The 14,825-nt window shown below is 53.0% G+C and overlaps 1 protein-coding gene and 1 pseudogene across 1 annotated transcript; one reads left to right on the top strand and one right to left on the bottom strand.

The window, feature by feature from the left end:
* The first annotated feature begins 1,425 nt into the window (after nt 1-1,425).
* On the top strand, nt 1,426-3,303 carry LOC127311440 (pathogenesis-related protein 1-like; annotated as a pseudogene).
* A 127-nt stretch (nt 3,304-3,430) lies between these two features.
* LOC139833507 (uncharacterized) lies at nt 3,431-13,763 on the bottom strand. The gene is made up of 3 exons (XM_071823803.1): nt 12,431-13,763; nt 4,661-4,828; nt 3,431-4,575 (listed from the first exon to the last, which is right to left on the bottom strand). The coding sequence occupies exons 1-3, from the start codon at nt 13,761-13,763 to the stop codon at nt 3,431-3,433; spliced, it is 2,646 nt and encodes an 881-aa protein (XP_071679904.1).
* Nucleotides 13,764-14,825: the final 1,062 nt, after the last annotated feature.

The following is a 14,825-nucleotide window of genomic DNA, read 5'->3' as shown; positions in this document are numbered from 1 at the left end:
CTACGACCTTATTGGGACGGTAAACGGTCATGGATCGGAAGATCCGCACGGCGACCCTGGGGAGAAGCTAAAGACCTGCTATTAAAAGCGTTAGATCCCTACATAGCTCACCTCGGCCGGGTGGTTCATCGCCAACGCAGGTGCATACCACGTTCATGCAGAAGGCACCAAGATCCTGACCGCGTCGCGTGCATCGGTGTGCACCATCGCTGACGCTCACGGTGGGGCAACGTAACGCTGCAAGTAATCTGGATCGATCACCCTCACGCCACGATGGCCCTCCTGGTGGTTGCGTGCACCGAGGCGCGCAAGTTCCGGATGGTCGGGAGTCATCAGGTTACGGGGATGAAGCTGTAGTGGCGGGGATGTGGGATTTGCGCCGTGGGGGAAGATGGACTTCTTCTCCGCGTGCCTGGCCAGGGCAGCGGCAGTCCAAACCCCGCGAGCCGGCCAATCCCGACGTCTGCGACTTACGTGGTGATAGCGAAGAAGGCACATGATATGGCTGCTAGAGGTGCTCCATGGTCGATTCGTTGTAGTAGTATTTTGCCGATTCGATTTGGCCATGAGACCGTGGATGGCGAGAGCTCAAGAAAACAGGGCGGCGATCTATGTTATGGATATCGATTCTGGCCTTTGGAGTTCGGGTGGAGATTTCGTGATCGATGAAATAGGCTCCAGAGCTGGCGTCGACCAGAAAACGGGCGTAGCCAACGACGTCTTTGGCCGACCACACGGACTGGAGCCAAGCCGTCGCGGCCTTGCCGTCCTCTGCTATTTTCCGGCAATAGGACGTTGTCGAGTTCGAGCCGTACGCGCTCATGGTGAGTCAGTCATAATCGTTTCCTCTAACGCCTTTTCCTCCCCTGGTGTCCATTGTCGCCGCGGCGAGTTGTCCATGCCTGAATAATCGATCCTCTCTGAATCCGATGCGACGAGCTGATCAGGGACATATATAGAGAGATACGATGCAGAGTTGCAGGCTACGACGTGTTAGGTACGGGCGTTTTGGTTGGGGTGGGACTCTGTTTGAGGGACATACGTCTGAAGCCTTGGTTCGGAAACTCTATTAAGGTACGCCGTGGGATCGTTAGAAAGGAAATCTTTCTCACCTGAAAAATTGAGTGAATTGATCGGACGAAACAACGGACCAACCAAGAAACACGGACCAAACCACGGAAACGCTTCTCTCTTTATTATTAGGTATAGATACCGGCCGGTCGAGTTGCCTCGGAATGCATATCTTGGCCGTGGAATTCCTTGTATTTGCGAGAAAATCCCGGCACGGCTTTGGCATTGTGCTAGATTATCCAAGCACATTACAGGAATATCTGGTACAAATCCAGTATAAAAACACCTCTGCACTCACAAGCTATACGTACAATTGGAAAGCTAGCTACTACTGGCATACGGAAATCTCATACAGATAGTTATACACCCAATGGAGGCGCCCAAGCTAGCCATTTTGCTTGCCCTAGCCATGGCAGCCGCCATGGTTAATCCTTCATTCCCAGGCGCAGAACTCGCCTCAAGACTATGTTTCACCGCACAACAGTGCCCGCGCCGCCGTCGGCGTTGCCGGGGTGAGCTGGAGCACAACGCTGCAAGCGTACGCCCAGAACTATGCCAACCAGAGGATCGGCGACTGCAAGCTCCAACACTCCGGCGGGCAGTATGGGGAGAACATTTTCTGGGGAAGCGCCGGCAAGGATTGGACGGCGGCAGACGCTGTGAACTCGTGGGTCAGCGAGAAGCAGGACTACGACTACAGGTCCAACACCTGCAGGGCGGGGAAGCAGTGCGGGCACTACACACAGATTGTGTGGCGCGCGTCGACGACGATCGGCTGCGCTCGCGTGGTCTGCAACAACAACCGCGGTGTGTTCATCATCTGCAGCTACAACCCACCGGGCAATTTTGTTGGACAGAAACCATACTAACTGCGATTTGGTCACTCGCAGTATATATAGTCCCTCCTTCCCCACGTACATGCATTCGTACCATGCAAGGATTCACGCACGATCCTATTCCTAACAAGCTAGAGGGACTGAGGGAATAAATAAAGGAAAACGCTGGCCTTCCCCCGGAGGATCGCGCGACTCCATCCTCCGGGTCGAGCGTGCGCCACGCGTCCTGGCGAAGACAGCGGTGGAATGGGGCCCACGCACATGAGCTTATCTCTTTCCTGAGCATCTCCACCACCGTTCCTTTTTCTTCCTTCTAACGCGAGCGCAGCAACCCGCGTCGCCATGGAGAAATCGAACCGGCCGACGCGAGCCACCACCCCAGCCAAGCGCCGCCGTAGCACCAGCTATGCGCCACCACTTTTCTCCCTCCCAGATTTCTGCTCGTATCCTCTCCATCACAAAAGCTCCACGCCCACGCGCTTGGCTGTAGACTGGATCCCCGGTGTAGAGCTCGGACCAACTCCCCAGCAGCGCCGCAGCCGCCGCGCGCCGCCCAGCCAAACGGCGCCAGCCCAAGGCCCTGCATCCCACGAGCTGGAGCTCGTCATCTTCTCCTGCAGGCTACAGTCGCCCGGCACCGCTGCTACAGTCGCCCGGCGGCGCTGCTTCAATCGCCCGGCACCGCTGCTACAGTCGCCCGGCGTTTCCGCTACAATTATCCGGCGCCACGACTACAAGACGGCGGCGGCGCTGCTTCAACCCCCAGCGACGTTGCTACAAGGTTGTGGGTCGCTCTGCTACAATCGCCTGGCACCGCTGCTACAAGCCGGCGGCAGCGCTGCTTCGACCCCCCCGGCGCGGCTGCTACAAGGTGTGGGTCGCTCTGCTACAATCTCCCATCGTCGATGCTACAAGCCGTCGGTGGCGCTGCTACAATCGTTTGGTGCCGCTGCTACGATCCCCTGGGTGCCGCTGCTACAAGCCGGCGGTGGCACTGCTACAATCCCCCGGCGCCGCTGCTACAATCGCTCGACGCCGTTGCTACACTCGTCCGACGTCACTGCTGCATGGGTTTGCAGTCGGTGAGGAGGAGGTGCTGCTGCGAGGCAAGTCACCGGAGCGTCGCCGGCATTTTTCTGCAAGAGTTCGCGGAGACGAAAGCAACACCAATATGGGGAGAGAGGGCACGAAAGCGACCTGACTGTGGTCCACCCACGTGGGGATGAGGGAAGCAAGGTTGACCGGTTTGTTTTAGATCAGATGGCTTTCAGCGCGTCCATCAGACGGTGGAGCACCCGGGGGATCGGGGATTTGATCCCCCGGGGGACGCTCAGCGCTCCCCATAAATAAAATGGCGGCCGGACGAGGCTATGTATTACAGCTTGAAATGTAATAATTTTTTTTTGAGAAATATGCTGCGCTTTATTATAAATTGGCAGATTCAGAAGCCAAACAGTCTACAATAGCCCCTGGTGGCACACCAACCCAGGTTTGACATAACTTATTAACGCAACCTAATTTAGCTAAACAGTGCGCGACGCCATTACACACACACGCCGTGCATGCCGTACTTCAGCTTCAGCGAAATCCTGGAGCATCAGCTTAACATCTTCCACAAGTTGCCCATGAAGAGATCGGTCCATCTCCCTATGCAGCTTGGACACCACCGCCGCGCAGTCCGTCTCCAGCAGCACCTTCTCCAAGCCCCGTTCCTTTGCTACTTCCAAACCCCGCCGACAAGCTAACAGCTCGGCTTGTTCCGGGTCGATCACAGACGGAAAAAAACGGCAAGCTCCCGCTAGGAAGACGCCATGGTGATCTCGTAGGACCACGCCGCCACCACCATGACCTGAATCCCGGTTAAACGCGCCATCAGCATTGATTTTAGTCCAGCCCAGCGTAGGTGGAAGCCAGTGCTCCACACGTCCCGCCGAACGGACCGGAGCAGCAGGTCGGGAGTTAGCCCACTCCTCCAGTAGATAGAAAGATCTCCTGGCAGTGTAGTCGGGGTCTTCTATCTGGGCAGCCTCCCTCGCTTCATTGCGCGCAAGCCATAGCTGGTAAATTGTCATCAGCATCAAGCAAAGCTCCCCATCATCCAGACGCCCAAACTGCTCAAGCAACCAGGCCTGAAGATGCCGTTGAGATACAATATGAACCGGAGGTGGCTCCAGGCACTTTCCCGTTTGATCTCTCAGCCGGTCCCAAACACATGCAGAATGCGGGCACCTCCAGAATCTGTGCACCAGCGACTCTTCACGAAGACAGACCACACATTTCACTCCTGGCTTGATGTTTCGACGTTGTAGTTCCGAGCCCACCGCCAATCCATTCCTAGCCAGGCGCCAATTATGCACCTTAACTTTCCCCGGGACCTCTGCTGACCAGAGAGCTAGCCAACCCCGATGCTCGGCGCTAGACAGAGAGGAACTTGGTCTCCCTGCTCGAAGAGAGTTGAGCTGTGTTTTTAAGTGATATGCCGAGCGCACACTGAACATCCCATTCTTGGTGTAGTTCCATGCAGTACAGTCATCTGTTCCGGCTCTTCCAATGGGAATTTTCAGAATATCACTGACATCAACTTCAAAGAACGTAGCTCGCACAATTTGCTCGTTCCACCCCTGCCCGTCTGGTAGCAAAAGTTCCTCCACTGTCTGAACATTAGCATCTGGAAAGTGTCCCAGTGGACGTTGAGTGCTTGATCTTGGAATCCAGTTGTCATCCCACACAGAAATATTCCTTCCGTTTCCTACCCTCTAGATGAGACCTTCTTTCAACAATTCTCTTCCATGCATGATACTCTTCCACGTGCATGAAGCACTCTTGGGGCAATTCGCTTTCAGGAAACTGCTCCTTGGGAAGTATCTCGCCTGGAGAACCCTGGCACATAGGGAGCTCGGGTTTGTCACCAACCTCCAGGCCTGTTTTGCAAGCAAAGCTTGGTTAAAAACAACATAGTTTGTGAACCCCATCCCGCCCTTGCTCTTTGCCACACACATTTTATCCCAGCCCACCCAGTGTACTTTGCGTTGCCCATCAGACCCTCCCCACCAGAATCGAGAGTCAATAGATTTGAGTTTTTCACACATGGACTTGGAAAGTTGGAAGCAACCCATTGGATATGTAGCAACTGACTGCAGCACCGATTTCACTAGGATTTCCTTCCCTTTCTTTGACAAGCCCTGGCCCTTCCAGCCACTAATTTTAGACCATTTCCTCTCTGGCAAGTGCCGAAATGCACCATCCTTGGATCTACCAACCTGTGTCGGAAGTCCCAGGTACTTTTGAGACAACGCTTCATAAGAAATTGTTGACTGCCAAAACCCACCGGCGGGCAGCGGCCTGTCAACACAGTGTAGAGCCGGGAAGAGCCTAGAGCTGCGGCTGGCTGAGACCCCTCCGAGCGACGGCCCGCAATGCTCTTCTGGTCACACGCGGCGATGCGAAGTGCAAGGGCGTGCCACCTGACCTATACCTGGTCAGGAAAGTGATGGGGATACCTCGCTTAGTTCCTGCATGGCATACACGTAAACATTAAATAAGAGCCTCGATCGGCTCTCAGGTTATCCTGTGAATCGGCTCAAAGAGCCGATCCACCCATGATTCGTACGGGGTGCACGAATACTTGGTGATCCTGCTTGATCAAGATAAAGCTAATGAGATCTACGACGATTTAGGGTTTTCACCGCATAATCGGATCATCCTACTCCAGGTTGGGCCTCGCGGCCACGCACGGTGCTCGTAAGCCGATCCTAAACAAGGCCAAAAAAACCAACATGGCGTTGATCCTCGGAACATCCTGTTTAGGACTTGCGAACGCCACCCTACGTGCCGCTGGATCCTCCCCCCCCTTTGTAAGGCCTAACTATTGCAGATGTTAAACTAATCCTTGCGGAGCAAGGAGCAATCGTAACGGATCAGATCTACTAAATAATGAACAAGCAGGGTGCCGCCCCCACACCTGAGATAGGTGTGAGGGCGGCTAGACATGCAAGGGTTGCACTACGTAAGCATGTTATACGGAGAACTATGCTAACCCTAACACATCTATGATAACTACGTTGCCCGCCATCAAAGACGGCTTCAAAGACGGGCAACGCATGAACAACGTGGAGCTTGTGCTGCCTAGATCGCAAGATGCGATCTAGGCAGCATGTCGCTTACCTGATTGAAACCCTCGAGACGAAGGAGTTGGCGATGCGCCGAGATTGGTTTGTTTTGGGGTGAACGTTGTGTTGTTGTTTATTCCATAAACCCTAGATACATATTTATAGTCCAGGGGACTTTCTAACGTGGGAATATCCCCACCGTGTACGAGACAAACTCTAACTTTAAATCTAAGATATAATCTACTATAATTAAAGATACACGGGCAAACTAGCCCAAATTCTCCGTGCAAGGCCGCTTCAGAGATCTTCCACGTGTAGTCTTCCAAGCCCATCTCTCTTATGGCCCACCTCTGGATTTGTCCAAAATCTGGTGATAACACATGCCCCCCTGGTTTTGGAAATAACATTTCCAAAATCATTATGATTTCCTTTCGAAGGGTCATGTCGCAGCAGAGCAGAGCCATTTGCAGCATCCGTCATCATTATGCCCTGTCCTCTCAGCTTCTCTGCAAAATTTGACAGCTCTGACATCACCCCTTCGGAAACTGTAATGGCAGTAATTCCCACCAGGTTTCTCATTATTTAACCGTGCCGACTGATTAGTTATCTTTATCCCCTTCCTCTGTTCCAGCCATCGGCACCCCAAAAAACCCTTCTGCGCACCATGTCTTCTTCTTCCTCTGCCTCGTCGGGACTTTCCTTTGAGTCCTCTTCTCCCGAGCCGATGCCAGCACCGAGCCCACAAGAAGTCCATGCGGCCAACATCCGCCGCGCCATTGAGGCCGGGGAGGAGTCAGACCATGACTTCTCCATCTGGTCCGAGGACGACCAGTCCTCGACGGACGGGGAGAGCGACCTCCGCTTCCTCGCCAACGGGGAATCGGAGGAGGAGAGCGATGACGATCGCTTCTCCTGGGATGACTTTACCTCCTCCGAGGTGAAGGAGGAGGAAGAGGAGGAGGAGGACGACGACGACAGCCCCTCCGACGAGCCGCCGGCCAAGCGCCATTGCCCCTGGCCAGGGAATCTCAGTGATTATGATAGCGACGACGACGACGACGACGTGGAGGACGAGGACAACGAAGGTCCTGCCGGCGGCCGCTACAGCAGCGACGACGAGCCCGCCGGGAGCAGCGCCGACAGCGCTGACGATGGTGACGACGAGGGCAGTGACGGCCCGTAGAATAGGACCTCTAGAATAGGATCAGCAACAGTAGACGGGGCAATGTATCCCCTTAGTACTCCCTTTTGAGAGCAATCAGCTCTTCTATGTAAGAAATCTGGTTTATCAATGAAGAACTTTTCCCAATTTGATTTTGCCGATTTCTTCTGAGTTTAATTGAGCCGATTCCCTCTTCTGCTGACCCCGCCGATCGTCACTTAGCTAATGCCCAACGAGCCGATGACAACGCACCGGTATCTCAATGCCCCATCCCTTTGAGCTCTGGCGGACAACTAGGCAGATCGACGTTCTCACGAGAGCCCCAGAACCACTGCCGAAACGACTTGATCCTGAAGTCGATACCACTGGGTTTTCAGCTCGATGAAATCTCAATCGGCTTCTTAAGAACAGAAAATTCTGCGCCATCAGTTGCCCCCCGAGCCTCTATCAAGGCGAGCATATCAGTGGACTAACCAAATGTGTCGCCACCGGTTCCCAAGTCATAATGCGGAACCAGCCGATTTCAGCAAAATCGGCTCTCCAGAGCAGAGAACCTTCAGGGTGAGCTGCCCCCCGAGCTTCTTCAGTCCACTTTTCGCGCCTTGCAGGTCAGATCGGCTCCTTCCCTGTGGTGAATCTGATGCAACCCATCCTTAACCTGATCTGCACATTACTCGCAAAAGGAAACCAGAGGTTCTTGAAGAGAAAATCGAAGTCATCAAGCCACTCAGTTGAGGAGCTCTTCCATTAGAATCTCTCTTCGTGACTCACTTCCTGCTCCATTGACCCTTTCTGCTCATAACAGCTGTACCTCTTGAGTCGATGGCCACGTATCTGCATCGGCTACAAAAATTTATTTTTTATTTGGCCGATTTCTCTTAATCGGCCCCCAATGTTCCACTACACGCATGTTTGCACATGTTTATCTGACTATATGCCCCCCGAGCCGAATCTGCCAAATGACTGCAGATATCGGCTTTCATGGTTAGTCAGGGCACTGCACTTGCACGTCGGCCTCGCAAAGATTCATGCTGACTTTCATCTGCCGACGTGGCCGCCGCCCAGTGGATCGTTGCTGAACACAAGCAGAATATGTGCAGAGGATAATTTTGGCCGATTGCTGGAATCGGCCTCCACATTGCTTGTTCGATGAAGGTTTTGTAATGTCCCTCCATAAACTTTTTGGGGCCGATCACAAGGATCAGCCTCGCCTGGTTTGCCCATTGGCTTAATCTTGCTACTCTGTCAGGCTGGATAAAACCAACCCAACCTCTGACTTGATGCGCCTGCTGTCGTCCACCTTGAGTGCATCGTATAATCGTGGAGCACTAAGCTCCGTCGGCAAGACGAGCACCATGTTTGTGCCAGCCGATGTTTCATCATCGGCTTTCTTTTGCTTGGGACGCCACTCCATTCTCCGTGGTCGACCCTCTTCATCCAGGGCTCGCTGAACCTTTGCGGCCAGATCAGGCCGTGCCTTCCTTAGCGTATGCAGGTATAACCTTTCGGCTTCCTCCAGGCCGCGCAACCGCTGAACCCTGCGTTTTTGTGAACGGCTGAGTCCGTCAGGGCACCACCTTGGACGGTGATACCTGTCTTCTTCTTCTGGCCCCTCGTCTTCGGAATCCTCAAGATCTGCCCAACGAGGTGACTCAGCACGTTTGCTTGGTGGCGGGAGAGGCCCTAAGCGCTCGAACACAGACACGTTGGCTGCCTCCTTCTTCTTCTTGTTGCATTCTGGGCAACTGCCGATTGTGGGCAATCGGCTCATTCCTGAATCCCAGCAGTGTCTGAAGAAAGGGCAGTCCCAGTGTCTGGCGTTGTCATCTTGCTCCCTTGATCTTTCCGTGGCACGGCGCTCGTGCTACTCCTCATTGCGATCATGCCGACGATGTCTTCTGGCTTCTCTAGCCAGACGATCTCCTTCATCATCATAGTTGGACCGTCGGCGTTGGTCATGCTGACTCACATATTTGTTGAGGAGGTGATCAGAGAGAGGTCGTTGATATCTTATGTTCTTCACTTCTCCCTCTGTGACGTAGCGCTTGCCGTCATGATGGAGCCGATCGCGTGGAGCGGCCTCCTCTGTGTCCTTGCTATGAGAGCAGCTGCCCTCATCTCCATCTTTGCCAGAGTAGTTCCCAGGTCCTACCATGTTGATGCTGAACGTGGGACCTGGCTGGCAACCCTCAGGGTAGATGACTTCTACCATGTTAACGGCGGGGAAGGGCTGGGTGTCTACCTTCATGGCGTACTGGTTGAAAATTAAACGCCCCTTCTCTATCGCCGCTTGGATGTGCTGACGCCACACCCTGCAGTCGTTGGTGGCATGGGAAAGCGAGTTGTGGAATTTGCAGTACGGCTTTCCGTTTAGCTCTTGCGCCGTGGGGAACTTGAGACCTTCAGGAATCGTCAACTGTTTCTCCTTGAGCAGGAGGTCGAAGATTTGTTCAGTCTTGGTCACGTCAAAATCAAATCCCCTGGGCGGCCCTGGTGGCTTTACCCATTTGCAGGACACGGGGGTTCCTCCCCGAGTCCACTCAGCTCTGCTACTTCTTGGTCTCCCGCAGGCACTTCACCTTCCTCTGTATCGACCATGACTACTGCACGCTTGAACTTGTCTTGGTACAGGTCTGGGTGGCGCTGTTCATATGCTGATAGTTTCTGAACCATGTGCGCCAGCGAGGGATAATCTGCTTGGGAGGCCATGTCCTTGAGCTGTGTTGCAAGGCCAGCTACTGCCAACTCGACTGCTTCCTTTTCAGTTATACGAACCGAATAACATCGGTTCCTAAGATTCCTGAAGCGCTGGATGTACTCTGTCACCGTTTCTCCGCGCTTCTGACGTAGTTGTGCTAGATCGGCAATGCTAGACTCGGAAGCTTCTGAATGGTATTGCGTATGGAATTGTTCTTCCAATTGCTTCCAAGACTGGATGGAGTTTGCTGGCAAAGAAGTGTACCATCCGAACGCCGATCCCGTGAGGGACTGTGAAAAGAGCCTCACGCGTAGCTGATCCGACACTGAAGCCGGTCCTAGTTGCGCCAAATATCGGCCGACGTGCTCGATGGAGCTGGAGCCATCCGATCCACTGAATTTGGAGAAGTCAGGGAGCCGATATTTAGGTGGCAGCGGGATCATCTCGTACTCGTCGGGGTACGGCTTGGAATAGCCGATTGCCCTTCTTTTCGGCACCATGCCGAACTGGTCTCTCAGTATGGTACTGATCTGATCATTTGTCCGGCTGCAGGAGATGCACTACGAAGATTCGCCGGGGTGGCGTACTTAGCCAGCCATGTTTGCTTTTCAGCTCGAGCCAAGCTGCAGGAGCTGGGCTCGGAGTTTCGTCGGGGTGGCGTACTTAGTTAGCCACGTCTGCTTCTCAAGCTCTGTTGTTGACGTTCCTCCTGTTTGCGCCGGAGTCCCTGACGTTGTGGCCTGCTTTGAGAGTGGCCAGTTGCCACAATCTGGCACATACGTGCACGCGTATCCTTGAGGGATCTCCTTAGGCGCCTCAGCCAAGAACTGGTAGTCACTGGGGTCACCACCGATCTTGTAGACGACGAATGCCGGTGTAGCCGGCACTTCAGCTGGTGCTGCCAACGCATATGGCAGCGGTGGACGGGACTGGAGTGGCAACTCTCCTTGATGCGTCCCGAGAGCTGGTCCTGACGGCGAGTACTGGTGGCTCATGATCTCCTGGATCACGCGCAGAGCGAGACGCTCCAACACGTTGACCAAGTTTTCAGAGTGGCGGTGTAGCGAGTGAGCCACCAAATAGTTGATCTCCTGCCGTAGGCCCCTGGTGCGTTCCTCCGACGGGGCAGAGAGATCTATCCCATCGAGTGCACCTTGTGGTGAGAATCCCTTCCATCTGATGCCATGGGTACGGGTTCTCTGAAAAGAGCCGATGAGGTCGGCTTCGAGGGTGACCTTGATCTCGTCGTATTTCTTCTTGAGCTCGGCAGGTAACTCCTCGTAGGTGACTGGCGTGCCGTCCGCCGCCATCTCAGATGTAGATGGCGATGTGGTTGATGTAGACGATAGTCCCACCGGGCGTGCCAGAATGTGTTGACTGCCAAAACCCACCGGCGGGCAGCGGCCTGTCAACACAGTGTAGAGCCGGGAAGAGCCTAGAGCTGCGGCTGGCTGAGACCCCTCCGAGCGACGGCCCGCAATGCTCTTCTGGTCACACGCGGCGATGCGAAGTGCAAGGGCGTGCCACCTGACCTATACCTGGTCAGGAAGGTGATGGGGATGCCTCGCTTAGTTCCTGCATGGCATACACGTAAACATTAAATAAGAGCCTCGATCGGCTCTCAGGTTATCCTGTGAATCGGCTCAAAGAGCCGATCCACCCATGATTCGTACGGGGTGCACGAATACTTGGTGATCCTGCTTGATCAAGATAAAGCTAATGAGATCTACGACGATTTAGGGTTTTCACCGCATAATCGGATCATCCTACTCCAGGTTGGGCCTCGCGGCCACGCACGGTGCTCGTAAGCCGATCCTAAACAAGGCCAAAAAACCAACATGGCGTTGATCCTCGGAACATCCTGTTTAGGACTTGCGAACGCCAACCTACGTGCCGCTGGATCCTCCCCCCCTTTGTAAGGCCTAACTATTGCAGATGTTAAACTAATCCTTGCAGAGCAAGGAGCAATCGTAACGGATCAGATCTACTAAATAATGAACAAGCAGGGTGCCGCCCCCACACCTGAGATAGGTGTGAGGGCGGCTAGACATGCAAGGGTTGCACTACGTAAGCATGTTATACGGAGAACTATGCTAACCCTAACACATCTATGATAACTACGTTGCCCGCCATCAAAGACGCTTCAGTACGGGCAACGCATGAACAACGTGGAGCTTGTGCTGCCTAGATCGCAAGATGCGATCTAGGCAGCATGTCGCTTACCTGATTGAAACCCTCGAGACGAAGGAGTTGGCGATGCGCCGAGATTGGTTTGTTTTGGGGTGAACGTTGTGTTGTTGTTTATTCCATAAACCCTAGATACATATTTATAGTCCAGGGGACTTTCTAACGTGGGAATATCCCCACCGTGTACGAGACAAACTCTAACTTTAAATCTAAGATATAATCTACTATAATTAAAGATACACGGGCAAACTAGCCCAAATTCTCCGTGCAAGGCCGCTTCAGAGATCTTCCACGTGTAGTCTTCCAAGCCCATCTCTCTTATGGCCCACCTCTGGATTTGTCCAAAATCTGGTGATAACAGAAATACCAATTGCATTTTTCAACTCTTCCTTGACTTCATTCGAGCATCCCTTCCCAAAGAAGATAGAAGATTTCTGCAAGTTCACACGCTGCCCAGAACACATCTCATACTTCTGAAGCACACTCTTCGGGCCCGACATATTCGCTGAATTTGCCTCCAAGAAAACAACACTGTCGTCCGCGAAAAGCAAATGAGTGATGTTAGGCCCCGATGACCCAAAGCCCACACCAGCCAGGAGCCGCTCCTGTTGTGCCTGTCGGAGGAGAGCTGAGAAACCCTCAACACAGAAAAGAAATAAATAAGGTGACAACGGGTCCCCCTGCCGTAGGCCCCTCGTGGGAGTGAAAGCATCCGAGACACCACCATTCAGCTTGACAGAGAAAGACACCGAACTAACACATCGCATGATCATACTGACCCAGCTCGGTGCAAACCCCATTTTCAACATCATCTGTTCCAGGAAAACCCACTCAACTCTGTCGTAGGCCTTCATCATATCGAGTTTCACCGCACACAATGGCTTCTTCCTCCTCCTCTTCCTGATAGCATGCACACATTCATACGCAATAAACACATTGTCAGTGATAAGCCGACCTGGGACAAAAGCAGTCTGTTCCTCGGAGATCAAAATTGGGAGAATTTTCTTCAGTCTATTAGCCTGTGCCTTCGCCGCAATCTTGTACAAGACATTACATAAACTGATCGGCCGAAACTGGGTGAGGAGCTCAGGATTGTTAACCTTCGGGATCAGCACTAGGATAATCGCATTGAAATCATCCGGGCATTCTTTTCCCTCCACGAAATCCCGAACCGCGCGGCAAACATAGCTCTTCAAAAACGACCAGTGTCGCTGGTAGAAGAGCGCCGGCAGCCCATCTGGGCCGGGGGCCTTTGTCGGGCCCATTTGAAATAAGACCTCTTCAATCTCAGTATCGGACAGCGGCGCCGTGAGTGACCCGTTCATTTCATTTGTGACAAAACTCTGAATAAGATTCAGCACCTCGTCACTGTTTGTCGATCCTTCGGACGAGTACAGGTTGTGGTAAAAGGCCAGTGCCATTTGTCGCATACCCTCATCAGTTTTGCACAGCGAGTCATCACTCTTCCGAAGAAATCTGACAGTATTCTTACGTCTCCGGTGAGACGCCCTGTTCTGGAAGAACTTTGTATTACGATCACCAGCCTGCAGCCAGTCCTGGCGTGATCTCTGTCTAAACATAATCTCTTCCTTCTCAAATAAATCATGCATTTTATGCTCAACTTCCCGGACCTCTTGTGAGGTGCCAGATGATCTAGCTGCAGTACGAGCCGCATCGAGTTTAGCTCGCAGTCTTTTCATTTCAGCCCGAACTTTTTGATAAGGGGAACATATTACTATCACAATGATATCACATACATCCCGTTTGTGCAACAACAGGGTATCAGACAGAAGAGATTGAAAAAAAACGCATCGCCTTACCATGCATCATCTTCCTCTGGGTGAATCCCGCGAGCTAGCTTTCCTGCTAGTTCTCTCCTCTCTACCTTCTTCCTCGCTGCCCCTAGCGGTGGCGGAGCCTCTTCCTCCCTTGTCTACTCTCATTACCCGCTTCATGCATAACAAGAAGTTTTTCTTTTCGAAAAGGGGAAATATCACCCCCGCTTCTGCATCCAAGGGATGCACACGGCTTTTTTATTAGATTATTCACAACACCTTACAAGAAGCAATACAAAAAATCAAACTCGAAGCCACCTCGCTAGACCTACAGTGGGATGAAGGGGGTGACAATTCACCAACTCGCATCATCCAAAAAACCAAATGCCTTCCCAGCCACCCAATAGCAGATGAGAAGCACATCCAGTCAAGCAAACTCTTAGCGCACGCCAACGTGCACGCCACGGAAGTTGCTACCGCCGTCTTCCTTGACTCCATCTTCAAGAGGGATCATCGGATTGACCTTGCCAGGCCTGCCATCGATACCGCCACGGCGCCAGACGACACCACCATCCTGAGCGCGTCCATCACACTGCGTCTGTCTCTGAGACACCGCTGCACCATGCCGCGGAGACTCGATGACGCCGACACAACAAAGAACAGCTAGTGCTCCACCTCAGCACCACCACCATCCGTTGTCTACTCCAAAACGATGCCCCCAGCAGGTAGAACGGCGCTGCACGCCGCCATCGTTCGATTTGGGAGAACTGGGTCTAGGGTTTCCCCTAGAGAAGCCCAAGCGAATTGGGACTAAAGTTTAGTCCAACACAACTAGTTTATGGAGAATTGAACCTTTTTAATATATGACTTGACCTCTAAACCACAAAACAGCGTAACCCCCAAGAGATATCGTGGTATCATTTAATCTCATCCATCCTGCCATTAATCCAGAACCGCTATCGTTTAATCTCAACCCATTATGGTGTC

The sequence above is a fragment of the Lolium perenne genome, chromosome 7 (genome assembly GCF_019359855.2).
Source record: "Lolium perenne isolate Kyuss_39 chromosome 7, Kyuss_2.0, whole genome shotgun sequence".
NCBI classification, from domain to species: domain Eukaryota; kingdom Viridiplantae; phylum Streptophyta; class Magnoliopsida; order Poales; family Poaceae; genus Lolium; species Lolium perenne.
Note: the sequence above shows the minus strand (reverse complement) of the source record. Positions and strands in the feature narration are given on the sequence as shown.